The 21626-nt window shown below is 38.3% G+C and overlaps 1 protein-coding gene across 1 annotated transcript in view; it reads left to right on the top strand.

The window, feature by feature from the left end:
- The first annotated feature begins 3822 nt into the window (after positions 1-3822).
- LOC102875539 (serpin B6-like) overlaps positions 3823-21626 on the top strand; it is a 20646-nt gene continuing 2842 nt past the window's right edge. The window contains exons 1-5 of the mRNA XM_006888713.1: positions 3823-3993; positions 4565-4714; positions 6144-6261; positions 11827-11969; positions 18647-18802. Of these exons, the coding sequence (XP_006888775.1) occupies positions 3829-3993; positions 4565-4714; positions 6144-6261; positions 11827-11969; positions 18647-18802 (732 nt within the window). The 5' untranslated portion in view covers positions 3823-3828. The remainder of the gene's footprint in view (positions 3994-4564; positions 4715-6143; positions 6262-11826; positions 11970-18646; positions 18803-21626) is intronic.

Below are 21626 nucleotides of genomic sequence, written 5' to 3'. Positions count from 1 at the left end.
CACAATTTCTTACCCCTTAGGCCACCTGAGTTTTGTGTGTGCGTGTGTGGTGGTGGGGGGTCATATACACACACATACATTTTTTGCTGTTAATCTAAAGGTGGCACCTCCCTGGTAGTTTGAATTTCCCAGCAGTTTAAGGGAGAAAGATGGACAATCTCTGCCCATGTGATTTACAGCCTTCAGAAACCTTCTGGAGTGTCAGCTTGAGTTTTGAGTTTTCTTTATTTTACCTGCACACAATATATGCATATGCAAATATATATATATACATTTTATATATATATATATATATTTTATATATATATATATATATATCAGCAAAACAGAAGTGCCCTTGCCACAACTATTATATATTGTGAATAAAGAGGGGTTTAAAACATGATGTATAATCAACAACAGTGAACTAAATTTAACAGGCTTATTAGATTTCTGTGGCTACTGTAACAAATATGCATGGTTTAAACCTACAAATTTATAACAAATCTAGGTCTAAAACAGTGTACATTTGTTATTTTACAGTTGTGGATGCCACAGTCAGAAATCAGATTTACTAAAGTTAATTATCAGCAGGGCTGTCACTTCTTTTGGAGGCTCCGGGGAGAACCTGTTTCCTTCACATTTCAGCTTCCAGGCCTGCATTTCCTGGATCATCGCCTCTTCCTCCATTTTCATAGCTATTCATGCACCATCTGCTTCAGTTGTCATGTTGCTTCTTTTCTAGTATCAGTTTTCTCTCTGCTTTCATCATATAAGGATCCATGTGATTGCATTTAGGATCCACTGAGGAGCTCTGGTGACCTAGTTCTTAGGGAATCGTGCAGCTAAACCATTGTCTCATCTCTAAGTGTGAGCTCACCAATCACTCCGAGGAAGAAGGAGACAATCCATCCTTCTATGCAATGTGTAACCTCGGAAATTCTCTGGAGGAGCAGCCATAAGTTGATTCAGACATTTAAGCTAGTTTGTTCTTTGTTTTGTTTTTATTTTTTTTTTAAGAGTTAATCCAAATTAGTCTTCCCACCTTAAGATCTTTACTTTAAGCCTATTCTAAAATACCTTTAGTCATATAAATTTTCAGAGATTAAGACTATTGGGTATCTATTAATGGACTAGGGCTTTTTCAGCTCTTTAGTAATTAATATATAATGTGGCAGTGAACATTTTGTGGGCATATATCTATCTGTGCCACTGGCCTTATTTCTTTGGGATATTTAACTAGTAATGGGATTACATATTTATAATTTCTTACTTGCTAAGCAAAGGGTTGACTGATTGTCCTGTTTCCTTTCTTCTGCATCATAATAATATTGGTTGGATTTCTCCATTTCCTTGCCCTGTGGTTCCCGTGTACTTCTTGGGTGAGTCATTAGGAATGTTCTAGAATTTTCTAACTGGAGAACCGTTACTTTGGTAAGCACTGATAAAAGATGTCAGAACAAGCTCTCTGATCCCACCGAGCTCACTTACCTATCTGTTCTGATCAATTAAACTTAAAGGCATCTGAATAAGTGAGTTGTTCGGTCATCTCGTGACATCTCACCCAGGTACTACCTCATCCACAAACACAGGGAAGGAATGGAGAGATGGCCAAAGTTTGGCCCTTCAGCCCTTTGTGTGAATATAGAACGTCATTTCTGTACATCCAGGTTGTTTCCATTAGTAAGTATCTCTGAAAATTTGTTCTGTTTTAACATTTTCTAAGTGTATTTCCAAGCTGGCTATAAAACATTGTCACTGCATCCTGACCTCGACAACTTAGCCGTATGATCGGTAAAAGCTTGCCTAGTAGCTGGACCTTTGGGTAAAGCTTGAGTGTCTTTGGAGATGTGGGAACTCTGGTCCTGACCTCTGAGGCTGATATTTATGGGATGTTTACTTACCTAATTATTTAGGGGATATTTAGCTGCATTTGCTGACAGTGATATAAAAAGCTATGCAGTAGATGCACCATGTATGACTGAACCAATGTGCTGTGGGGTAAATAGGAGTAATGTGTTTCTTATAGGAAGAGGTAGGAGGGCCTGGGGACAGACCTGACATGTGTAGGGTTTGAAAAACAGAATTGAAGGTTTTATTGTTATTTTTTTCACTTGTAAAATCTCTTTTATATTGGTTTGCTTACATAGTTTTGTTTTACAAAAAAGTTAGATTTTCATTCATTTATTTTTGCACATTTTACCCCCTCTCCTTCTCATCCCCCTCCCCCAGTTCACTTTTTCTTTTTTTAAATACTCATTCATTGTTGCTTCAAGTGCTTCTTTTTAAGGCTTTCATACATCTTTGCAAAAGATTTGACTTACTATTTTTTTTTTAAATTTTAAAGTTTCTAGCTATTCTAAGAATGAGGTCTTTATCCAATACTATAGAAATAGTCACTGTTTCTTGAGGTATCACAGTACAATAAATAATTGAGAAGCAGAGAGTGCATCAGGTTCTTTGGGCCAGAGGTATCTATTCAAGGTAGAGTGAGGCCAAAATGGCAACACTGGCTGCAGCTACGGAGACAGTGGCATCATCACAAGTAGAGGTGGTCTAGAACCAGATCTGGACTAGAGCTATTGAACCATGGAGCAGAGCTGAGGTTAATTGGGGCAGGGGGCACATAATTGACAGACTAAATGAGCTTTTTTTTTCTTTTTTCCCCCTCCAATAGCAGTGCATTTTAATTGAGCTTAAACATGTCAGATCAGTGAAGTAATAGAATATGTGGTGTTTAGTGACTGGCTTCTTTCACTTAGTATAGAATTTTCAAGAAACATCCATTTTGTAGTATGCATCAGTACTTCATTCCTTTCTGAGCTAGAGAATGTTTTCATTTCTCCTTGATATTTTTCTTTCCAACTCCTTTTGATGATGCCTTTTAAGTTTAGTAGTGCTTTTGCCTTATTTATAAAAGTGAATGAAATAATTTTCCTTCTTTCAGTAGTCTCATCCTCTTATCATTAGTTCATTTTACTTATTCCTTTGATCCATCCTTTTTTAAATTTTTTTGCAAAATTTGTATATATTGTGTTTCACACTTTCCTTCATTGGCATTGTGTTTCATACAATAATTCCCATACATCGTGCTGCTAAAAGAGCTTTGTAACACTTGTTTGAGTACAGGGCAGGACCCAGAGTCTTAAGGCTCAGGATCAGAGAGAGGACCAGCTAAGTGCAGGCCTGAGAAGAAACTCTCCAGGTTAAAGAATTGTATCCTGAGTGTTTCTGCCCTGATAACGCCATAATCATGAAGGAGGAAGGGTCTACCTTTTCTTATATAAAATTGTATACTGAGTGTTTCTGCCCTAATAAATCCATAATCATGAAGGAGGAGGGGCCTACTTTCTCTTGTTTTGTGGTTGAAGATAGCATATTGAATTATTTCTAAATTATAAAGTTATACACACACCCTACATACAACCAATCAGGCAGTACAGATATGTGAACAAAACTTAATAATGCCTTTCTAAATTCCACTCAGGAGTAACTCAGTAATTTAAGTCAAGAGTACCTGAACTAAACTTGCATATGCTTTCTTCTACTGTTTACTCCTGCTCTTTCCCTGTGCTCACAAACAAGTCATTAAATGTAATCTCTCTGCTTTATTATCTTTTTAAACGAAAGTGAGTGATATCCTGTTTTAAACATTGTTATGCAATCTCTATACCTAAGATTAGAAACATGCAAATTAATCTCGATGCCCCTGCGAAGATTTGTGCATGTACCTATTTGTTCAACTGGAGTGTTAATCGTAACTCTTAGGAAGCAGAGTGAAGTGCTTAACTGTGGAAGCCTATGTTTACCGTGTATTGTTTTAAAATCTGTCTTTTTAGATCTAGCATCATGGCTTCACTATCTGAAGCAAATGGCACCTTTGCTGTGAACCTCTTCAAAGGGTTGGGTGAAAGCAACTCAAGCAACTTGTTTTTTTCGCCCATGAGTATCTCATCTGCCCTAGCCATGGCCTTAATGGGAGCCAAGGGGAACACTGCCAACCAGATGTCCCAGGTACTGAAAACCACTTCGAGGAAATAGTAGACTGTTTTACTTCATCGACTGAACTGATCCTTCATATTTCAGACCTTAAAAGATTCGTTCTTAACCACATGGCTCTGCTTAGGTCTCAGAGGTGGAGAAGGAGAGTTGACAGAGAAGGGTATATACATGTAGCCAGTCCCTGGCTAACTTTTGGTTAGCACCTCTCATATGTTAGGGACCGAGAGCTTTGTATTTTATTCAGGTGAGTAGATGGCTTTTTCCATCTTAGTGAACTAATCTTCTTTTAAGATGCAGTAAGATTTTTTAAAAGGAGCCCTGGTTGACCTTGAGTAAACACTTGGCTGTCCACCAAAATGTCAATGGTTCAAATTCACCAATTTCTTAGTGGCAGAAAGATGTGGTTGTCTACCTTTATAAAGATTCTCAGCCTTGGGAACCCCATGGTGTGGTTTTACTCTGTCCTATAGGGTTGATATGAGTTAGTATTAACTTGAAGTCAATAAAGTGTATCTGTGAAGTTCTTAGTACTAGGTTTGGAGGATGCTGAGAATGTGTGGTTTTGTTCTGTGTTTCATTTCAGGTACTTTCTTTAGATAAAAGCAAAGGTGAAGGTGAAGATGTTCACCAAGGTTTCCAGTCACTTCTCACTGAAGTTAACAGAACTAACACTCAGTACCTGCTCAGAACAGCCAATGGGCTTTTTGGAGAGAAGACCTATGATTTCCTCTCAGTAAGTCACACTCATTGTTTTTCACTAAGGTAGTGAAGATCGCACAGTGGTAGCTTGGGAAGAGAGTGTGGAAGAAAAAGCAGAGCATGGGATTTGATGACATATCAGTGGTCTGTGTTCATATGGCTCATTTTTCTGTATCTGTTTCTTCAGTTATTGAATCCTACAAGAAATACCATCTAGAGTTTTCTCTATATCATGCCATTATGCCAAATATGTTTGTATTGTTTCTTTTCACTTAATCCTATCTTAAATTCTTTCCCTGTTAGCATATGTGGGTCTACCTAGTCTATATCTCCTCTCTGGTGTTTCTAAGTAATTGACAAAGTGTAAATTATGTGAGGGTGAAATGAAATGATGTCACTCAGTGCAGTGCCTGAGAAATACTGAGGATCCAGTAATGTTCTAGAAAACAGTAGTAGTCACGATAGTAATCTGTCTGGTCTTGACTTATCTCTATTACTGTGTCTTCATTTGACAGAAGAAGTGGAAACCTTGAGAGTCTTAGAGACTTTTTCAGGGTCACATAGATAAAAAGGCACAGGACTTATAAAATTTAATTTTTAAAAAAAAGTCACAGAACTTGTGTACATAATGACTATGAAGCATAATATATGCTTCCTTTCAATGTTATACTTATGAGACATGTAAAATCTTATAATATTAAAATTCTGAAAAGAATTGAACATTTCAGCTATTAAAAAAAAAATTGAAAAAGCTTTCCATAGTTCACCGGCAGCCCATAGTTATTTGATTCCACTGTTGTCCACAAATTTTCTTCGTTTGCATGGTACAGTGGAGGTGTCTTATCACTACATAGCATATGATTAGCAATACACCAGTAGATTTTCTAAAGTTTTCTGTGTTGATCACAATCAGCATGGCAGCCACTTTCCAATATGACTAAATTTTAGTGTTATTAATTAAAATGACTTATTGAAAAAGTCACAGCACCATGTTTCAACTGCCCAGTAGCCATATAGAGTACCATATTGGACAACACAAATCTGGGAAAAGAAAGAGAAAGTTCTGGTAGACGTACCCTGCCTAGAATTGCATATTTTCCCCATATTATTTATGAAACTACAATCTTGTTCTAAAGTACAAAGAGAACTGTGCCCCTTTCTGTGTTTAGCATTGCAAAACAAATGCAGCAGGCTTTTAAGGAGAGACAGACTCTAGGTAGCAGCTCAGTGCCAGATCATAAAGGCCATTTGATATTTAGTCCACAACAACTTCCAGTTGTACAGAGTACAAGGAACTGAAAACTTGGAATTTGGACTTTAATTCCTCATATCTACTTGTAAGTTATGGGATGAAGTTAAGTGACTGATTTTCTGGTTTAACAGATGAAGACACAAACTCTTGCAAATTCTGTTTGTAGTCATGCAATGATGTTTTGTTTCTTTTTTTTTTACCTTCCTCCTAGACTTTCAAAGATTCTTGCAAAAAATTTTACCAAGCGGAGATGAAAGAACTTGACTTCATTAATGCTACAGAGGAGTCCAGAAAGCACATAAACTCCTGGGTAGCCAATAAGACAGAAGGTGAAAATACCTTATCTGTTTTAATTTTATCTTCATCAGCCATATTATTCATTCCTTTACAAAACTGTTAAGTGACTATTTTTCTCTAGATAACTGTAAACTTTAAAAATCTGTTTTTGAAATATTGTCAGCAAAGGAAATTTCCAGTAGCTTTCCCTGTGCTCATGAAAGTATCTGTTTTATCTCTCAATATTTGGTACCCTTGTTCCATAATAGGGGAGCAATATTTACATTTTCTTTGTTGGTTTGCTGTAGTGTTTTATTTTCCTAGTGCTGTGGTAACACCAGATGCACAAAAGGTTTTCTCTGTGCTACTATACTAAACTAAAGGTTTGAACCCACCCAGCAGTGCCATGGAAGACAGGCCTGATGATCTATTAAAGATTGAAGCTGCGAAAATCCAATGGAACACATTTCTACTCTGTAACACATGGAGTTGCCATGAATCCGAGTCACTCAATTGCAATAAGTGTGTTGTATTTGTGTATTGCTCACTTTTCCTTTTTTTTTTTTCCGCCAGAATACAGTGAGTAACTTTACAGAACAGAAATTTCATTCAGAGTTCAAGAGGCTAGAAGTCAGAAATCAAGGCTTACCTCTTGCAGAGGTTGATTTTACTGGTGTTAAGTTTTTTGAGGTGATACGATTCTATCCTAATCCCCTGTGTGTCTCTCTGTTCTATTCTTATTTTATGACTCAGAAGTGATTAGATCTAAGACCCACCTTCATCATTAACATAAAGAATAAGATCCTATTTAGAAAAAGTATAATATTCATAAATACAGGAATTCAATACATATTTTTTGAGAAAGAATGGATTCTAGAACCGTATAGCTTTCCCCTACACACACTCACAGTTGGCCTGAAGAAAAATAGGCAAAGAAAAATTGGGGAGGTCTCCTCCTCAGTCTGTGTAGTAACTAGACAGAGTGTGACACTGTTCCTCTAGGTCCTCCTCTCCATTTCTTAACCTAAACTGTTCTCTTTTTGGTCTATTTTTTGAAACCAATTATATTGGTTTATATACAAAATTCATATACATTATATACCATTCATGTATGTTGTGTTTTACACATTCTTCCATTCATATTGTGTTTCCAACAGTCATTTATATACATTGTGTTTTATAGACTTGATCATCACCTATCCATTCCCACTTTTACCCTGGTTTTTCAGTACCCATTGGATCTTTCCTAATTCCTTCACATCCCCCCACTACCCTCCAATCTTTATTATCCTACTGATTCTCACTCCCAACCACCTCCTTCCACATTTGCTTTTGGACTTTTATACACAGCTTACTAGTTATTCTTCTCTGTTTATAATAATGGTCTTATGCAGTATTTGTCCTTGTGAGGCTGAGTTATTTCACTCAGTATAATACTCTATAGATTTTCCCATGTTATAAAGTATTTTATGAAAAAGTTGTTCCTTAGTCCAGTCCTGCATAATATGTCACTGTGAATGTACCATAATTTCTCAATGTTTTTGTTTCTTAAGGGATGTTTGGACTGTTTCCATTTTCTTACTATTGTGAATAATGGTGCTATGAACATAGATGTTCAAATCTCCTTTTGTATCTCGGTTCTATTTTCCTTGGGATATATTTCTATCACTGGAATAGCTAGATCACATGGTATCTCAGCTTTTTGAGGAAATGCCAAATTGCCTTCCAGATTGGTTGTACCATTTCATAATTCCACCTACAGTGCATGAGAGTTCCAGTCATCTTCTCCAACATTTGTTTGCGGTCCTGTTTAACTTTGCACTGCTACTAGAGTGAGATGACATCTCATTGTGGTTTTGAATTGCATCTCTCTTATTGCCAGTGATTTTGAGCATTTTATCATGTGTCTGTAGACCATCCGAATGTCTTCCTTTGTGAAAAGTTTCTCCATATCTTTTGCCCATTTGTAATTGGATTATAAGTCTTTTGCATTTGAAGACCCTGTAGTGTTCTGTAAACTTTCATTATGAGACCCTTGTCTGAGATATCATTGCCAAATATTTTCCCCCAGTCTGTAGATTTTCTTTTCACCCTATTGGAAAAAGTTTTGTTTTTTTGTTTGTTTGTTTGGTTGGGGTTTTTTTTAAATGTTTAGGTGCACAAAAGGACTCACTTTTTAGAAAATCCCTCTCCTGGTTGTGCATTTCTGGCTATATTTGCAATCTTATTTATACCATAGGATAGAGCTTTTAAGTTTGGTCCCATTTTGTCTCTTATGATCCTTATGTTTTTACTCCTAGGTCTCTGATTTACCTTAGTTGATATTTGTGTATGGCATGAGATGAGGATCCTGTTTTGGCTTTCTGTAGGGTAATATCCGGATTTGTCAGCACCTTGTCCCCATTTGATGGATTTTGTTTCCTTGTCGAGTACCAGTTGACCAAATGGCATAAAAGTGGCAAAACGGACGCTGTATGCAAATAATAAGATAGTATACACAGAAAACCCTAAAAACCCAACCAAATCCTGTTAGACTTCTTAGACCAATTTAGTAGAGTCGCAGGATAAAATATCAATATAAAAAAAAATCAGTGGGATTTCTCTACAATAGCACAGAAGGCATTGACTATGAAACTAAGAAATCAATACCTTTCACAATGCTTACTGGATTTTAGTAGCTCTTGAGTATGACTCTAGTGACCCTGTGAACTACAGATCTTAATTTTGTCCAATCCTGGACATTGTCACCATCCCTTGATGTAGTTGAGCCCATTGCTGCAGTCACTAAGTCACTCTTTCTCAGTGGGGGTCTTCCTCTCTTTCTCTGACCCTCCACCCTTCCAAGCATGGTATACTTTTCCAAGGATTTACCTCATCAAGCATTATACACTTCTCTGAAGAATAGAAGCATGTCCAAAGTATGTGAGATGAAGCCTTGCCATCGTTATCTTGAAGGATCATTCTGGTTGCACCTTTTCTAAGACATAACTGTGTTGGCAGCCCATGGGATATTCAGTACTCTTCTCCAACACCATAGCTCAAAGACGTCAGTTATTCTTCTGTTGTCCTTATTAATCATCTAGCTCTCAGAGACACAGCAAGTGATTGAAAAGACCATGGCCTGAGTCAGGCACACCTTAGTCTTCAAACTGGCATCATTGCTCTTCATTATTTTAGGGAAATCCCTGACAGCCAATACATCTCCTTATCTTCTTACTGTTGATACGAAGGGTTTTGATTTTGGATCCAAGCAAGACAAAATTATTAATAGTTTTAACCCTTCTCCATCTTTCATTATGTTGCCAACTTGCTTAGTGGTAAGGAAGGTTTTCTTCTTGATGTTAAGATGCAATCTATACCGCAGGCTGTAGTCTTTGATCTTTTGCAATAAGTGCTTCTTGTCCCCCACACTTTTAGCAAGTAAGGTTGTTTCATCTGCATAAGAAAAGTTGTTTATGATTCTTCCTCCGAACAAGATGCCACATTCTTCTTCATACACTGTGATTTTGTGAATTATTTGGTCAGCATACAGACTGAATAGATAGGGAGAAAATATGCACATCTGATGCATAGTCTTCCCAGTTTTAAACCATAGCCAAACATATTTGGGAATAAGCCTAACTGGAAACACAACAGACTTTATAATGAAAACTACAAAGCATGACTGCAAGAAACAATAAGAGACCTAACAATATGGAAGTATATTCCCAGTTCATTAATAGGAAAACTCAACATAAAGAAAATGAAAATACTACCAAATGTAATCTACATGTTTAGTACAATCCCAGTATAGATTCTTGTTTTAAAAGAGAAAGAAAAGGCAATTGGCAAGTTTATTTGGAAAGAAAAGAGACCCAGAATAAGAAAAGTATTTCTACAAAACAAAAATAATGTGGGATATATAGCACCCCCTGAACTCAAATCTACTACACAGCTGTAAAACCCAAAACAGCATAGTACTGATACAATGACAGACACATAGACCATAGAATATCCTCAATCACCCAGGAATTAACCCATGATGGTCCACTGGTAAATGGTTCTGTATATATTTGCTAAAGCCTCACATCTTTTTTACAACCGTTTATATTTCTTTCTCTAAATCATAAGCTGAGTCAGTACTTTTTCTCTCAAACATGCTATCAACTCACCTGGTAAAAGATCAGTATCTTCTTGTTCATTTGATATATTTTGTTCAAATTGTGGTGTGTTTCTTACTAAGCCATCATACTCTACTTCAGATTCTTGTTGATGTTTTAAGCATTTATAAAGCCTGTTTTGATTGTTTTAAAATATTATTAACAGAGTTGAGCTGTTTTATTATATTTCTAAGACTATAATAATCCTTTACTTGGACCAGGAGGCAGTTGTCAGAACAGAGCAAGGGAACACTGTATGGTTCAAAATTGGGAAGGGTGTACGCCAGGGATGTGTCCTATCGCCATACCTTTTCAACCTCTATGCAGAACAGATTATCTGTGAGGCTGGGCTCTATGAGGAGAAATGTGGGGTCAAGATTGGTGGAAGATTTGTCAACAATCTGCGTTATGCGGATGACACAACCCTGCTTGCTGAAACTGAGGATGACCTGAAGTGCTTGCTGCAGAGGGTCAAGGACTGCAGCCTCCAATATGGATTGAGGCTCAATGTCAAGAAGACAAAGATTCTCACCACTGGACCAATTGGCAGCATTAGGATGGATGGTGAAGAGACTGAGATTGTTCACAGCTTTAGTTTGCTTGGCTCCACAATCAACACTCTTGGCACCAGTAACCAGGACATTAAAAAACATATTTCCATGGGAAAATCTGCTATTAGGGATCTAGAGTACTGAAGAGCGATGGTGTCTCTCTGGAGACTAAGGTGCATCTGATACAGGCCATGGTCTTTGCTATCACTTATTATACATCAGAGAGTTGGACAGTGACCAAGGAGGATAGAAGGATAATTGATGCCTTTGAGCTGTGGTGCTGGAGAAGAGCATTGAGAGTACCGTGGACTGCTAGGAAAACAAACAGATTCATCCTGGAAGGGGTTAAACCAGGTGGCTCCTTGGAGGCAAGGATTCTGAGACTCCGTCTAACATACTTTGGACATGTAAGAAGAGACCGGTCCTTGGAGAAGGATATCATGCTTGGCAGGGTGGAGGGGCAGCGCAGGAGGGGAAGGCCCTCTAAGAGGTGGATTGATTCAGTGACTGAGGTAATTGGGATGGGAGTGTCAGAGACAGTGCGATTGGCACAGGACAGAGCAGAATTTAGGGCTGTTGTACATAGGGTAGCTATGAGTCGTAGGCGTCTCAACGGCACATAACAGCAACAACAAGAATAATCCTTATGGTGGTTGAATAATACATCATTTTACCATTAGTTTCTGCCAGGATCAGCTGAGGGATGTTGACCCTACCTTTTTTTTTTAAAACCTTTTGCTCACTAATGAATTTAACTACTAAAGGTCCATGTCTCAAGAACAGGCACTGTGATGATATGTGGGGACCATGAAGTCCTTTCCCTGGGGTCTTTAATTCCTCTAGGAGATGACCAGTCTGAATGTGGAGGTTTTTATGCAGGAGTCAGGGAATTCTTCCAGTTCATTGACTCTCTTTTTCTACTTCTCAGGTAAAATCACAGAGTTGCTGTCTTCAGGTATTATTGATTCGCGGACTAACCTAGTCCTTGTGAATGCCATCTACTTCAAAGGGAACTGGGACAATCAGTTTCCAAAGGAGAATACCAAGGAAAGACCTTTCAAAATCAATAAGGTGAATATTTTGCAACAAATAAGTATGTCTTGGAGAAGGTGCATAGAGAGTGCTTCTTTGAGGGAAGAATGATGAATATGTTTCACATATTTTCAGCATATTGTTAGAAGAGGTCAATCTTTGGAATAGGACATCATGTTTTGAGGTTAGTGTAAGAGAGGAAGACCCTCAGTGAGATGACATTGACACAGTGGCTGGATATCTGTGCTCGAGTATGTCAGGCATGGTGAGGATGATGCAGGATAGGGCAGGTTCAGGTCTGCTCTTCACACAGGGTTGCTATGAGTTGTGGTCGGCTTGAAGGCACCTCACAGCAACAAATCTGTTGTGGAGGGACAGCACAGGAGAGGCAAACCTTGGATGAGATGGATTGACACCGTAGCTGGGAAATGGGGTAATGTGTGTCAGAGACAGCGAAATTGGTTCAGGACAGGGCAGGATTCAGAGCTATCCACATAAGGTCTTTATGAATCATAGTCAATTCAATGTCACATAACAACAAGAATAAGAAGGGTGCTCCTTAGAGGCAAGGGTGGTGAAATTTTGTCACTCATACATTGGACATGTTGATAAGAGGCCAATTCTAGGAAAAGGACATCATACTAGGGAAGTTAGGAGGTCAGTGAAAGTGTGAATGACCCTTGAAATGGAAGATTGACAAAATGACAGTAACAATGAGCTCTAGCATGATTGAGAGCATGAGCAGGGCAAGGATAAGGTAAAGTTTCCATCTGTTATTTTCAGGGCGGTCATGTGTTGATCCTTAACAATAAGAAGGAGATTCTTGGAAATAGCGCCTATGTCCTTATATTGGCTTTTAAAACACACAGTAAATCTGTTAACTTTCACTTTGGCAGCATCTGCACACTGTATAACAAGACTGAGACATTTATCTCTTTTGTGCATCTCTTCAATGGTAATTATCCCTCCCCAAGCCTCTGGGCAAGGTTCCTGAATCTTCTGTCTGTATGCTGTTGTTATTAGTTGGCTTCCAGTCCAGTATGACTCATCACAACCCCATGAACACTGTCCTGTCCTGCGCCATCCTCATTATTTCTGATAAGCTTGAGCTCATTGCTGCAACCTTGTGTCAATTCATCTCATTGAGCACTTTCCTCTCTTTCACTGACCCTCCACCTTTTGAACCATGATGATCCTTTCTAAGAAATAGCCCTTCCTAACAACATTCCCTAAGTTCATGTTTTGTATGTGAGATGAAACTTCATCATTCTTCCTTCCACGGAGCACTCTGGCTGCACATTTTCCAAGACATACATATTCTTTTGACAGTTCATGGGATATTATGTACTCTTCTCCAACTCAAAGACATCAATTCTTTTGTTATTCCTTATCCAGCTCTCAGATGGGTAACAAGTGATTGAAAAAGCCTTTGTCTGAATCTGTTGTACCTTAATATTTCAACTGGCATCATTGCTCCTCAGTAATTGGAGAGGTCCCAACAGCAAACTTGCCCAGTGCAATTTGTTTCCTGATTTTCCACTCATTGTGGATCCAATTAAGATGAAATTGTTGACATTTTCAGGTTTTTTATTTCATTGACTATATAAAGGCTTTTGACTGTGTGTATCACAACAAACTGTGGCTGATTCTGAGAAGAATGGGAATCCCAGAACATTTGATTGTGCATATGTGAAACCTACACTTGGACCAGGAGGCAGTTGTCAGAACAGAGCAAGGAAACACTGTATGGTTCAAAATCGGAAACAGTGTCCACTAAGGATGTATTCTGTCTCCATACCTTTTCAATCTGTATGCAGAACAGATCCTCTGAGACACTGGACTGTATGAGGAGGAGTATGGCATCAGGATTGGAGGAAGATTCATCAACAAACAGCGTTATGTCAGTGACACAAACCTGCTTGCTAAAACTGAGGAGAAGCTGAAGCATTTGCTGCAGAAGGGCAAGGACTGCAGCCTTTAATATGGATTGAATCTTAACATCAACAAAAGAAAGATTCTCACCACTGGGCTAGTTGGCAGCATCATTATGGATGGTGAAGAGATTGAAATTGTTAACAGTTTTAGTTTGCCTGGTTCCACAGTTAACACTTTTGGTACCAGCAGCCAGGAAATCAAGAGACTAATTGCATAGGGAAAGTCAGCTGTCAGGGACCTCTCCAGAGTACTGAAGCAATGACATCAGCCTTGAGGCTAAGGTGCACCCGATACAGGCCATGGTCTTGGCAATTGCATGATATGTGTCAGAGAGCTAGACAGTGACTACGAATGATAGAAAGAAAATTGATGCCTTTGAGCTGTGGTGCTTGAGAAGAATGTTGAATATACCATGGACTGCTAGGAGAACAAACAGATTTGTCCTGTAGAGGGTGAAACCAGGCTGCTTCTTCGAGTCAAAGATTCTGAAGCTTTCTCTGACATGCTTTGTCTGACATACAAGGAGGGACCTGTCCTTGGAGAGGGACATCTTATGTAGGAGGGTGGAGAGACAGCACAAGAGATGAAGAATGTTGATGAGACGGATCGATTTGGTGATTGGGGTAATAGGATTAAATGTGTCGGAGACAGTGAGGTTGGCACAAGATAGAACAGGGTGTAGGGCTCTCGACTCAATGTCTCATAACAACAGCAACAATTTTAATGTTGCCTATTGGTTCAGTGATCAGAACTTATATGTCTTCTTGATGTTGAGGTGCTATCCATATTGAAGGCTACAGTCTTTGATCCTCTGAAGTGTTTCAAGTTTTCTTCGCTTTCAGCAAGCAAGGTTTTGTCATCTGCCTAATGCAGGTGATGATGAGTCTCTCTCTGAACCTGATACCACATTCTTCATAGAGTTTGGCTTCATGAATTATTTGCTTAGCATACAGATTAAATACTTGTGGAGAAAGGATACAACTTGGATGCACACCTTTCCTGATTTAAAACACTTCAGTGTTTCTTTACGCCACTTGGCCAATAGCTTCTTGGTCTGGATTTCATAAGAGCACCATTAAGTTTTCTGGGATTCCCAATATTTTCAAGGTTAACCATATTTTTTTATGATCCACACAGTCAAATGTGTTTGCATAGTCCATATAATAAAAATAGACATTCTTCTGGAATTCTGTTCTTTCAGCTAGGATCTATCTGACACCAGCAATGATATGCCTTGTGCCACAGCCTCTTCTAAACCCAGTTTAGAACTTCTGGAAGTTCGTTGCCTTTCTGGTCATTTTCAGGTGTATGTCACAATCACAATCTTTTGGGATAGCTTTCAAGCCTAAAGTCTTCCGTGGCTCCCTTCTCAATGTTTTTGAGATCGAGGTCAAGCTGGTACTCAGCGTCCTGTACAATCTCTCTGGCCCAATCTCCATCACCATTTCACACCAGTCTGTAGGTGCTCCTTTCTTTCCCTCATCATCTTCCTCATGTCTGGCTCTGATGACCCATCTTTTGGCTGTCACAGAGCTTTGCCTTGTCTCCACATGGACACTGCTGTGTTAAGTGCTGTTTCCTCTCCCTCACACTACAAGAGGAGTTGGCCTCAATCAGTACTGAGCAGATGAATAATCTTCTGTTTATTTTCTAAGTAATGATAACAAAAGTACAAAGTTTTGCTTAAAACAGGTGAAAACAAGGCATATATTCAAGATGTCTGTAAAGTTTTACTTCCTCCAGCTTTGAAGGCATTATTTATTGTCTCTTTCCCACCAAATCTAGTTTATTCCTTTTTGTTTTTTACACACACAACACATTGGATATGTTTGTTTTGTTAAATACAGTCAAGTAGACTCCAATCATAGCAATTATTATGTAGAAGGAAACCTTGTGGATTCTGGAACATCCTCAAAATATCCACAGTGCTCAAGACAGACTATTGTTGCAGTGTGTCAGTCTGTCTTACTGAGGATCTTTTCTTTCACTAACCCTTTTCTGAGTGTGATGTTGTTTTCCAAGGACTGACCCCTCCTGCCAACGTGACCAAGTAATGTTAGAGGAGGTTTCCTTTTCTTTAATGCTAAAGGGCCCGCTATCTGTACTTCCTTCTACAGAAATTTGTTTGTTACTCTGAAAATCCCTAATATATCCAGTATACTTTGAGAGTACCACAATTGGAAGATATTAGTGTTCTTTTTAGGTCTTTATTCATTGTCCAATTTTCACATGCATATGAAACAATTGAAAATACCATGGCTTAGGTGAGGTGCATCCTAGATTTTAAATTGATGCCCTTGCTCTTTAGCGCTTTAAAGAGGTCTTTGGCACACCTACCCCCACTACACCAGTTACTGAATTGATTCATCTCATCAAGCATCTTCCTCTCTTGCACTGCCCCTCCAACCTCCCAAACATGATGTCCCTCTTGTAACATTTCCAAAGTATGTCAGACAAAGCTTCAGAATCCTTGACTCCTAGAAGCAGCCCGATTTCACCCTCTCCAGGACGAACCTATATGTTCTAGCAGTGCATGGTATATTCAACATTATTCTCAAGCACCACAGCTCAAAGGCATCAATTCTTTCTCTGTCATCCCTAGTCATCATTCAGCTCTCCAACACATAGCAAGCAATCATGAAAGTTACGGCCTGGATCAGATGCATCTTAGTCTCCAGGCTGATGCCATTGCTCTTCAGTACTCTGGAGAGTTCCCTGACAGCTGACTCTTGATTTCCTGGCTGCTGGTACCAAAAGTGTCGATTGTGGAACCAAGTAAACTAAAACTGTTAACAATCTCAATCTCTTCACCATCCATAATGATGCTGCCAACTAGCCAAGTGGTGAGAACCTTTCTTTTCTTGATGTTAAGATTTAATCCATATTGAAGGCTGCAGTCCTTGCCCTTCTGCAGCAAATGCTTCAGGTCCTCCTCAGTTTTTTTGAACCAGGCAATATTTCCTTGCTCTGTTCTGACAGCTGCCTCCTGGTTCAAGTGTAGGTTTCACATAAGCACAATCAAATGTTCTGGGATTCCCATTTTTCTCAGAGTCAGCCACAGTTACACAGATAGACATTCCTCTGGTACTCTCTGCTTTCAGCCAAGGTCCATCTAACCTTAGCTATAATATCCGTAGTACTACACAGCTTCTTGTAAACCCAGCCTGCACATCTGGAAGTTCTGTTGACGTGTTGCTGCAGTCCTTTTTGGATCATTTTCATCAGGATTTGGTTGCATGTGATATTAATGATATTGTTTGATAATTTCCACACTATAGGTCTCCTGTCTTTGGAATGGGAACAAATATTGATCTGGCCTCCAGATTTCTGTGCACAGCTTAGTGAGCACATCCAGGACAGCGTCTGTTGAAATGTCAGTTAGTATGCTGTCAATGTTTGGAGCCTTGTTTTTTGCAAGTTCTTTCAGAGCAGCTTGAACTTCCTGCTTTATCACCACAGGCTTTTGCTCATACGTTGTTTCATGAAATTCTTCTGTGTCAGCCAATTCCTTCTGGTACAGTGACTCTGTATACTTCTTCCATCTTCTTTTACTGCTTCTTGACTCATTTAACATTCTTCCCAAAGCATCCTTAAGTATTGGCATTTGTGGCTTGAATTGTTTTTCAATTCCTTCAGCTTAAGAAATACTGAGCGAGTTCAGCCTTTTTGATTTTCTGACTCCAGCTCTTTGCACATTTCATTATAATATCTAGAGCCTCTTTTTTGCCCTTGCGTTCAGTTTGAAATTCTGTCTTCATTACCACTGTGACTTGATCATTTGGTACTTTTTGAGATGGTTTAAGGTTGACCAGTTCTTTTTATACAATGACTCTGTGCCATTCCATCCACTTTCTTTTGAGCCTTCTGGCCTCATTCAACATTTTGCACCTTAGAATCCTTCAGTACTGCAATTATTTTAGCCTGAGAAATGCCAAATATATTCTTCTATGCATAGCATAGGTTAATTTTTATGGCAAAGAAGACTATACTTGATTACTGACTCTGGTTTAGATCTCAGGTCAACCAGAGCCTGAACCTTCAGTTTCTCAAGAAAGATGTCCTCTTTACTGGGAGCTTTACTGGGAAATGTCTTTCTTAGAGGAAGTGCAACCACGGTGTTCCTTAGAGGCAAGGATGATGGTATTTCTTCTCACATACTTTGTGCTTGTTGTGCGAAAGGACTAGTCTTTTGGAGAAAGACAAAATGCTGGGAAATGTGGAGGGTCAGAGAAATAGGGGCACTCTCTGAACAAGGTGGAGGGACACAGTTATTACAACAATGGGCTTGAGGATGGCAGAGATCATGAAGATGGCTCTGCAGAGAGCAAGGTTCGGATCTATTGTTCATAGGGCGGCAGTGAGACATAGTCGGCTTGATGGCATCTAACAATGTCAACCGCATGTTGTCCTGTAAAATTCATTTTTCTGCCCAGAGCTCTGTTTTGTGGGAAGTTCTTATCTATGTCCAGTATAAGTAGGGGTGTCTAGGAGTAAGTAGTCATGTCTGGGAGACAGGGAGAATTTGGTCTTGAAATGCAAATGAATATTAAAGTCAATATCTAGATGAGATCATCATAGAGAATAAGTTTAAAGATTGATGGACCTCCAAGGTGTAGAAATGGAGGTAATAATGACAAAATAGCAAAGGAAAGGATTGACCTGGAGTTTTAGAAAGTAAGAAAGTAGTTCCAATGGCAGAGGGCTGCCTACTGTTTTAAATGTGTTCCATGTGTTTAATCTGGGCCATGTTTGAGAGTAATGTTTATCTGTTTCCTTTACAGGATGAACAAAAGCCTGTGCAAATGATGTTTAAAAGAGCTAATTTCAAAATAACTTATATAGGAGAGATATTCACCCAGATTCTAGTTCTTCCCTATGTCCAGAAGGAGCTGAATATGATCATCATGCTCCCAGATGAAAACATCAGTTTGAGCACGGTAATGAGTGTTAAGTTGTTGATGATCTGTGTTGGTAGTGTTATGCTGAAATAGAAATAAAACCCCAAATGGACCTTTGAGTCAGTTCCAACTCATGGCTATTCTCCATTAGGTTCTCCATTGGGTTTCCAAGGCTGAACTCTTTAAGTGAAAACTTCTCATCTTTCTGCTGTGGAGTAAATGGTGGATTTAAACTACAAACCTTCTGGTTATCAGTCCATTTTGTTATATACTATGTTGCCAGTCCGAATTTACTGTGTAAAAAAAAGATCAATAATATCCATAATAAATGAGAATAAGCAAAAAAAAGGTCTTCCATTATGTATGATTAAATCTGAATTGACATAGGTTTTGTTTTTTTTAGGGTTTATTCCAGAAATTTTGATTGAAAACTTAAATATGCATACCCTCTGGGATAGCAACATCTCTCATAGCAATCTGTCTTATATGACACTGTTAAAATTGTGTATAACTGCACAGCATTTGGATAGAATTTCCTATAATGTCAAAAGTGTTGAAAACAACCTTCAATTTTATGGGAAAGCTAAGTAAATTGTGATTTGTTGCTGTTGTTGATTGCCTTCAAGTTGAGCATGACTCACAGCGACTCTTTGAGCAAAAGGCCTGAAGCCCCTCTACAACTATCAAAATTTATCAAAGTCCATGGGATTTACGGAGACAAGTTATTTAGGAAGTGGATAGCCCTATGCAATCTGCAGCTTTGAAAGTTGGTTGTTGTTGTTGTTGTTAAGTGCCTTAGAGTTGTAGATAATTCATAGCGACCCTGTGAATGAAAGACCTGAACACTTGTATAACTTTCATCATTTCTCCAAGTTCATAGAATTTCCAGAGGGAAGCTATTTTGGAGGCAAGCTGTTTCGGAACTGGATGTCACTCTTGCTTCCAAGCTTGTTTTAATCGGGAACTCCATCTCTGGATAATGGATAACCATTATCGTATTTGACACATCAGTGTCACAGTGTTTAGCATCACAGCACGAGTTACCTGGGTACAGCAAATGGACAGATCAGTGCTATACCATTTAGAAGAATGTTTGACCAAAACCAATTTAAACCAGGCCTGAGGGCTACAGATTAAAATGACCCACTTTTGGCTTGGTAGCATAACTTTCTATCCACTAGGCCAAAAGAGCCCTCTCTATGTGGTTGTTTTTATGTCTCCCCGAAAACAAGCTCAAACCTCTGTAGAACCAGGCTGCTTCAGAGCCCTGCCCCATCTGGAAGCCTAAAATTTGATAGTACTGTGAATAAATAAATGTAGATATTTCTCAAACACAGAAATAAGTAAATATATTAAATTGTAGGAAAATAAAAAGAGGTAATACTTAGCTGTTACTATATTTACATTCTATGTATTTGTGTGTGTGTAATCTAATTTACTTCTAATATAAATGCAACATAGGAATAGTTTATTATCCAATTTTATAGATGAGGAACTTGAAGTTCTTATACAACTGGCCAAAAGTTTTATTGATCCAGTAAATAGGCTTCATTGTGTACACTCCTAGCCCTTATACATTCTGCCTGTCTTTACACAAGAAGATAGTCCAAGATGAGACCATGAACTGTCTAGAAATACAAAAGAGACATATAAATAAGTTATCAATGTTTTTATATTATATATAGGAAAAGTAAAGCTTTAAAAGATTAGAAATCATCTAAAGAGCCAACATCAATAGATTCAAGATAAGAAACAAACTAAGGAATTTTATTATCTAGTCCACTTTTACTTAATTAAGCAAGTGACTTCAGACAAATAATCTTTAAGAAAAGACTATTATCACCAATGCTAGAAGTACTTACATTGACCCCAGCGCCCTGTTCTTGGGTTCAAATAATTTGGATAAAGACCATTTGGACGATCCATTTTCTGAAGCAGTTTCCGGATGTGCATAACCTAACAAAATAACATTAAGAAAGCAATTTACAAACGTGTTATTAAGGCTTGGTATAGATTTCCATTTTTTTTTCTCTCTCAGAACATCTCTCCTCTTTCCAGTGGTACTAAGGTTGTCCTTCTTTTATTGCTAGTGATGAATTTATAGTCTTTACAACTTTAATTATTTTTTATTTAGTTAGGGAAGGACAAATTCTGTGACTTAGATCCACATTGTTATATATCTTGAAAATTGCCTTTTTTTAAAAAAAAAAATGTCTTGCACAGGAAAGCATGTGTGTGTGACATACACATATACAGAAAAAATATTCAACTCACGTCCTAATACTATAAATACTTTTAATACTATTCACACATCGCTGCCTTTGTCCCATAAGTAATCACAGTGTTGAATTTTAAGTTTGTCACTATCCTGACTTTGTTAAAAGCTCTTTGCAAACCTAAAAAACATACTGTTCAGTTCTACTTATTTTCTACTTTATAAACACTGTACCATATGTTTATAAATTGATGAAGAAAATAATTTATATTCACTGTTTTAGTATGCTGTTCTGGTGTGTGCTGTCGAGTTAGAGATGACCCATACCTGATCCTAGCGGCTTTTCAAAGCAGTAAGTCACAGAGGAGGGGATTACCTATCCTTCTCCTGCAGAGCAGCTGGTGGATTCAAATCACATACCTTTGTGATTACGCACAGCTTCTTACCACTAGGCCACCAGAGCTTGTTGCTTTATTATATTTCATTATATAAACTATTCAAACAAATAAATGTCTCTATGTATATAATATAAATGTACAAGCCAAAGATGGTTATTTTGGTGTTACAATATTATGTGTGTTATTTATAACTTTACTCGATAATATTTTACATTTTCCATTTTAAAAAACTTTCTGGACCTCAAGGGCA

The sequence above is a fragment of the Elephantulus edwardii genome, unplaced genomic scaffold (assembly GCF_000299155.1).
Source record: "Elephantulus edwardii isolate Elephantulus edwardi_28Jun2011 unplaced genomic scaffold, EleEdw1.0 scaffold00071, whole genome shotgun sequence".
NCBI lineage: Eukaryota > Metazoa > Chordata > Mammalia > Macroscelidea > Macroscelididae > Elephantulus > Elephantulus edwardii.
The sequence above is the reverse complement of the archived record's forward strand: the minus strand, read 5'-3'. Positions and strand labels throughout refer to the sequence as shown.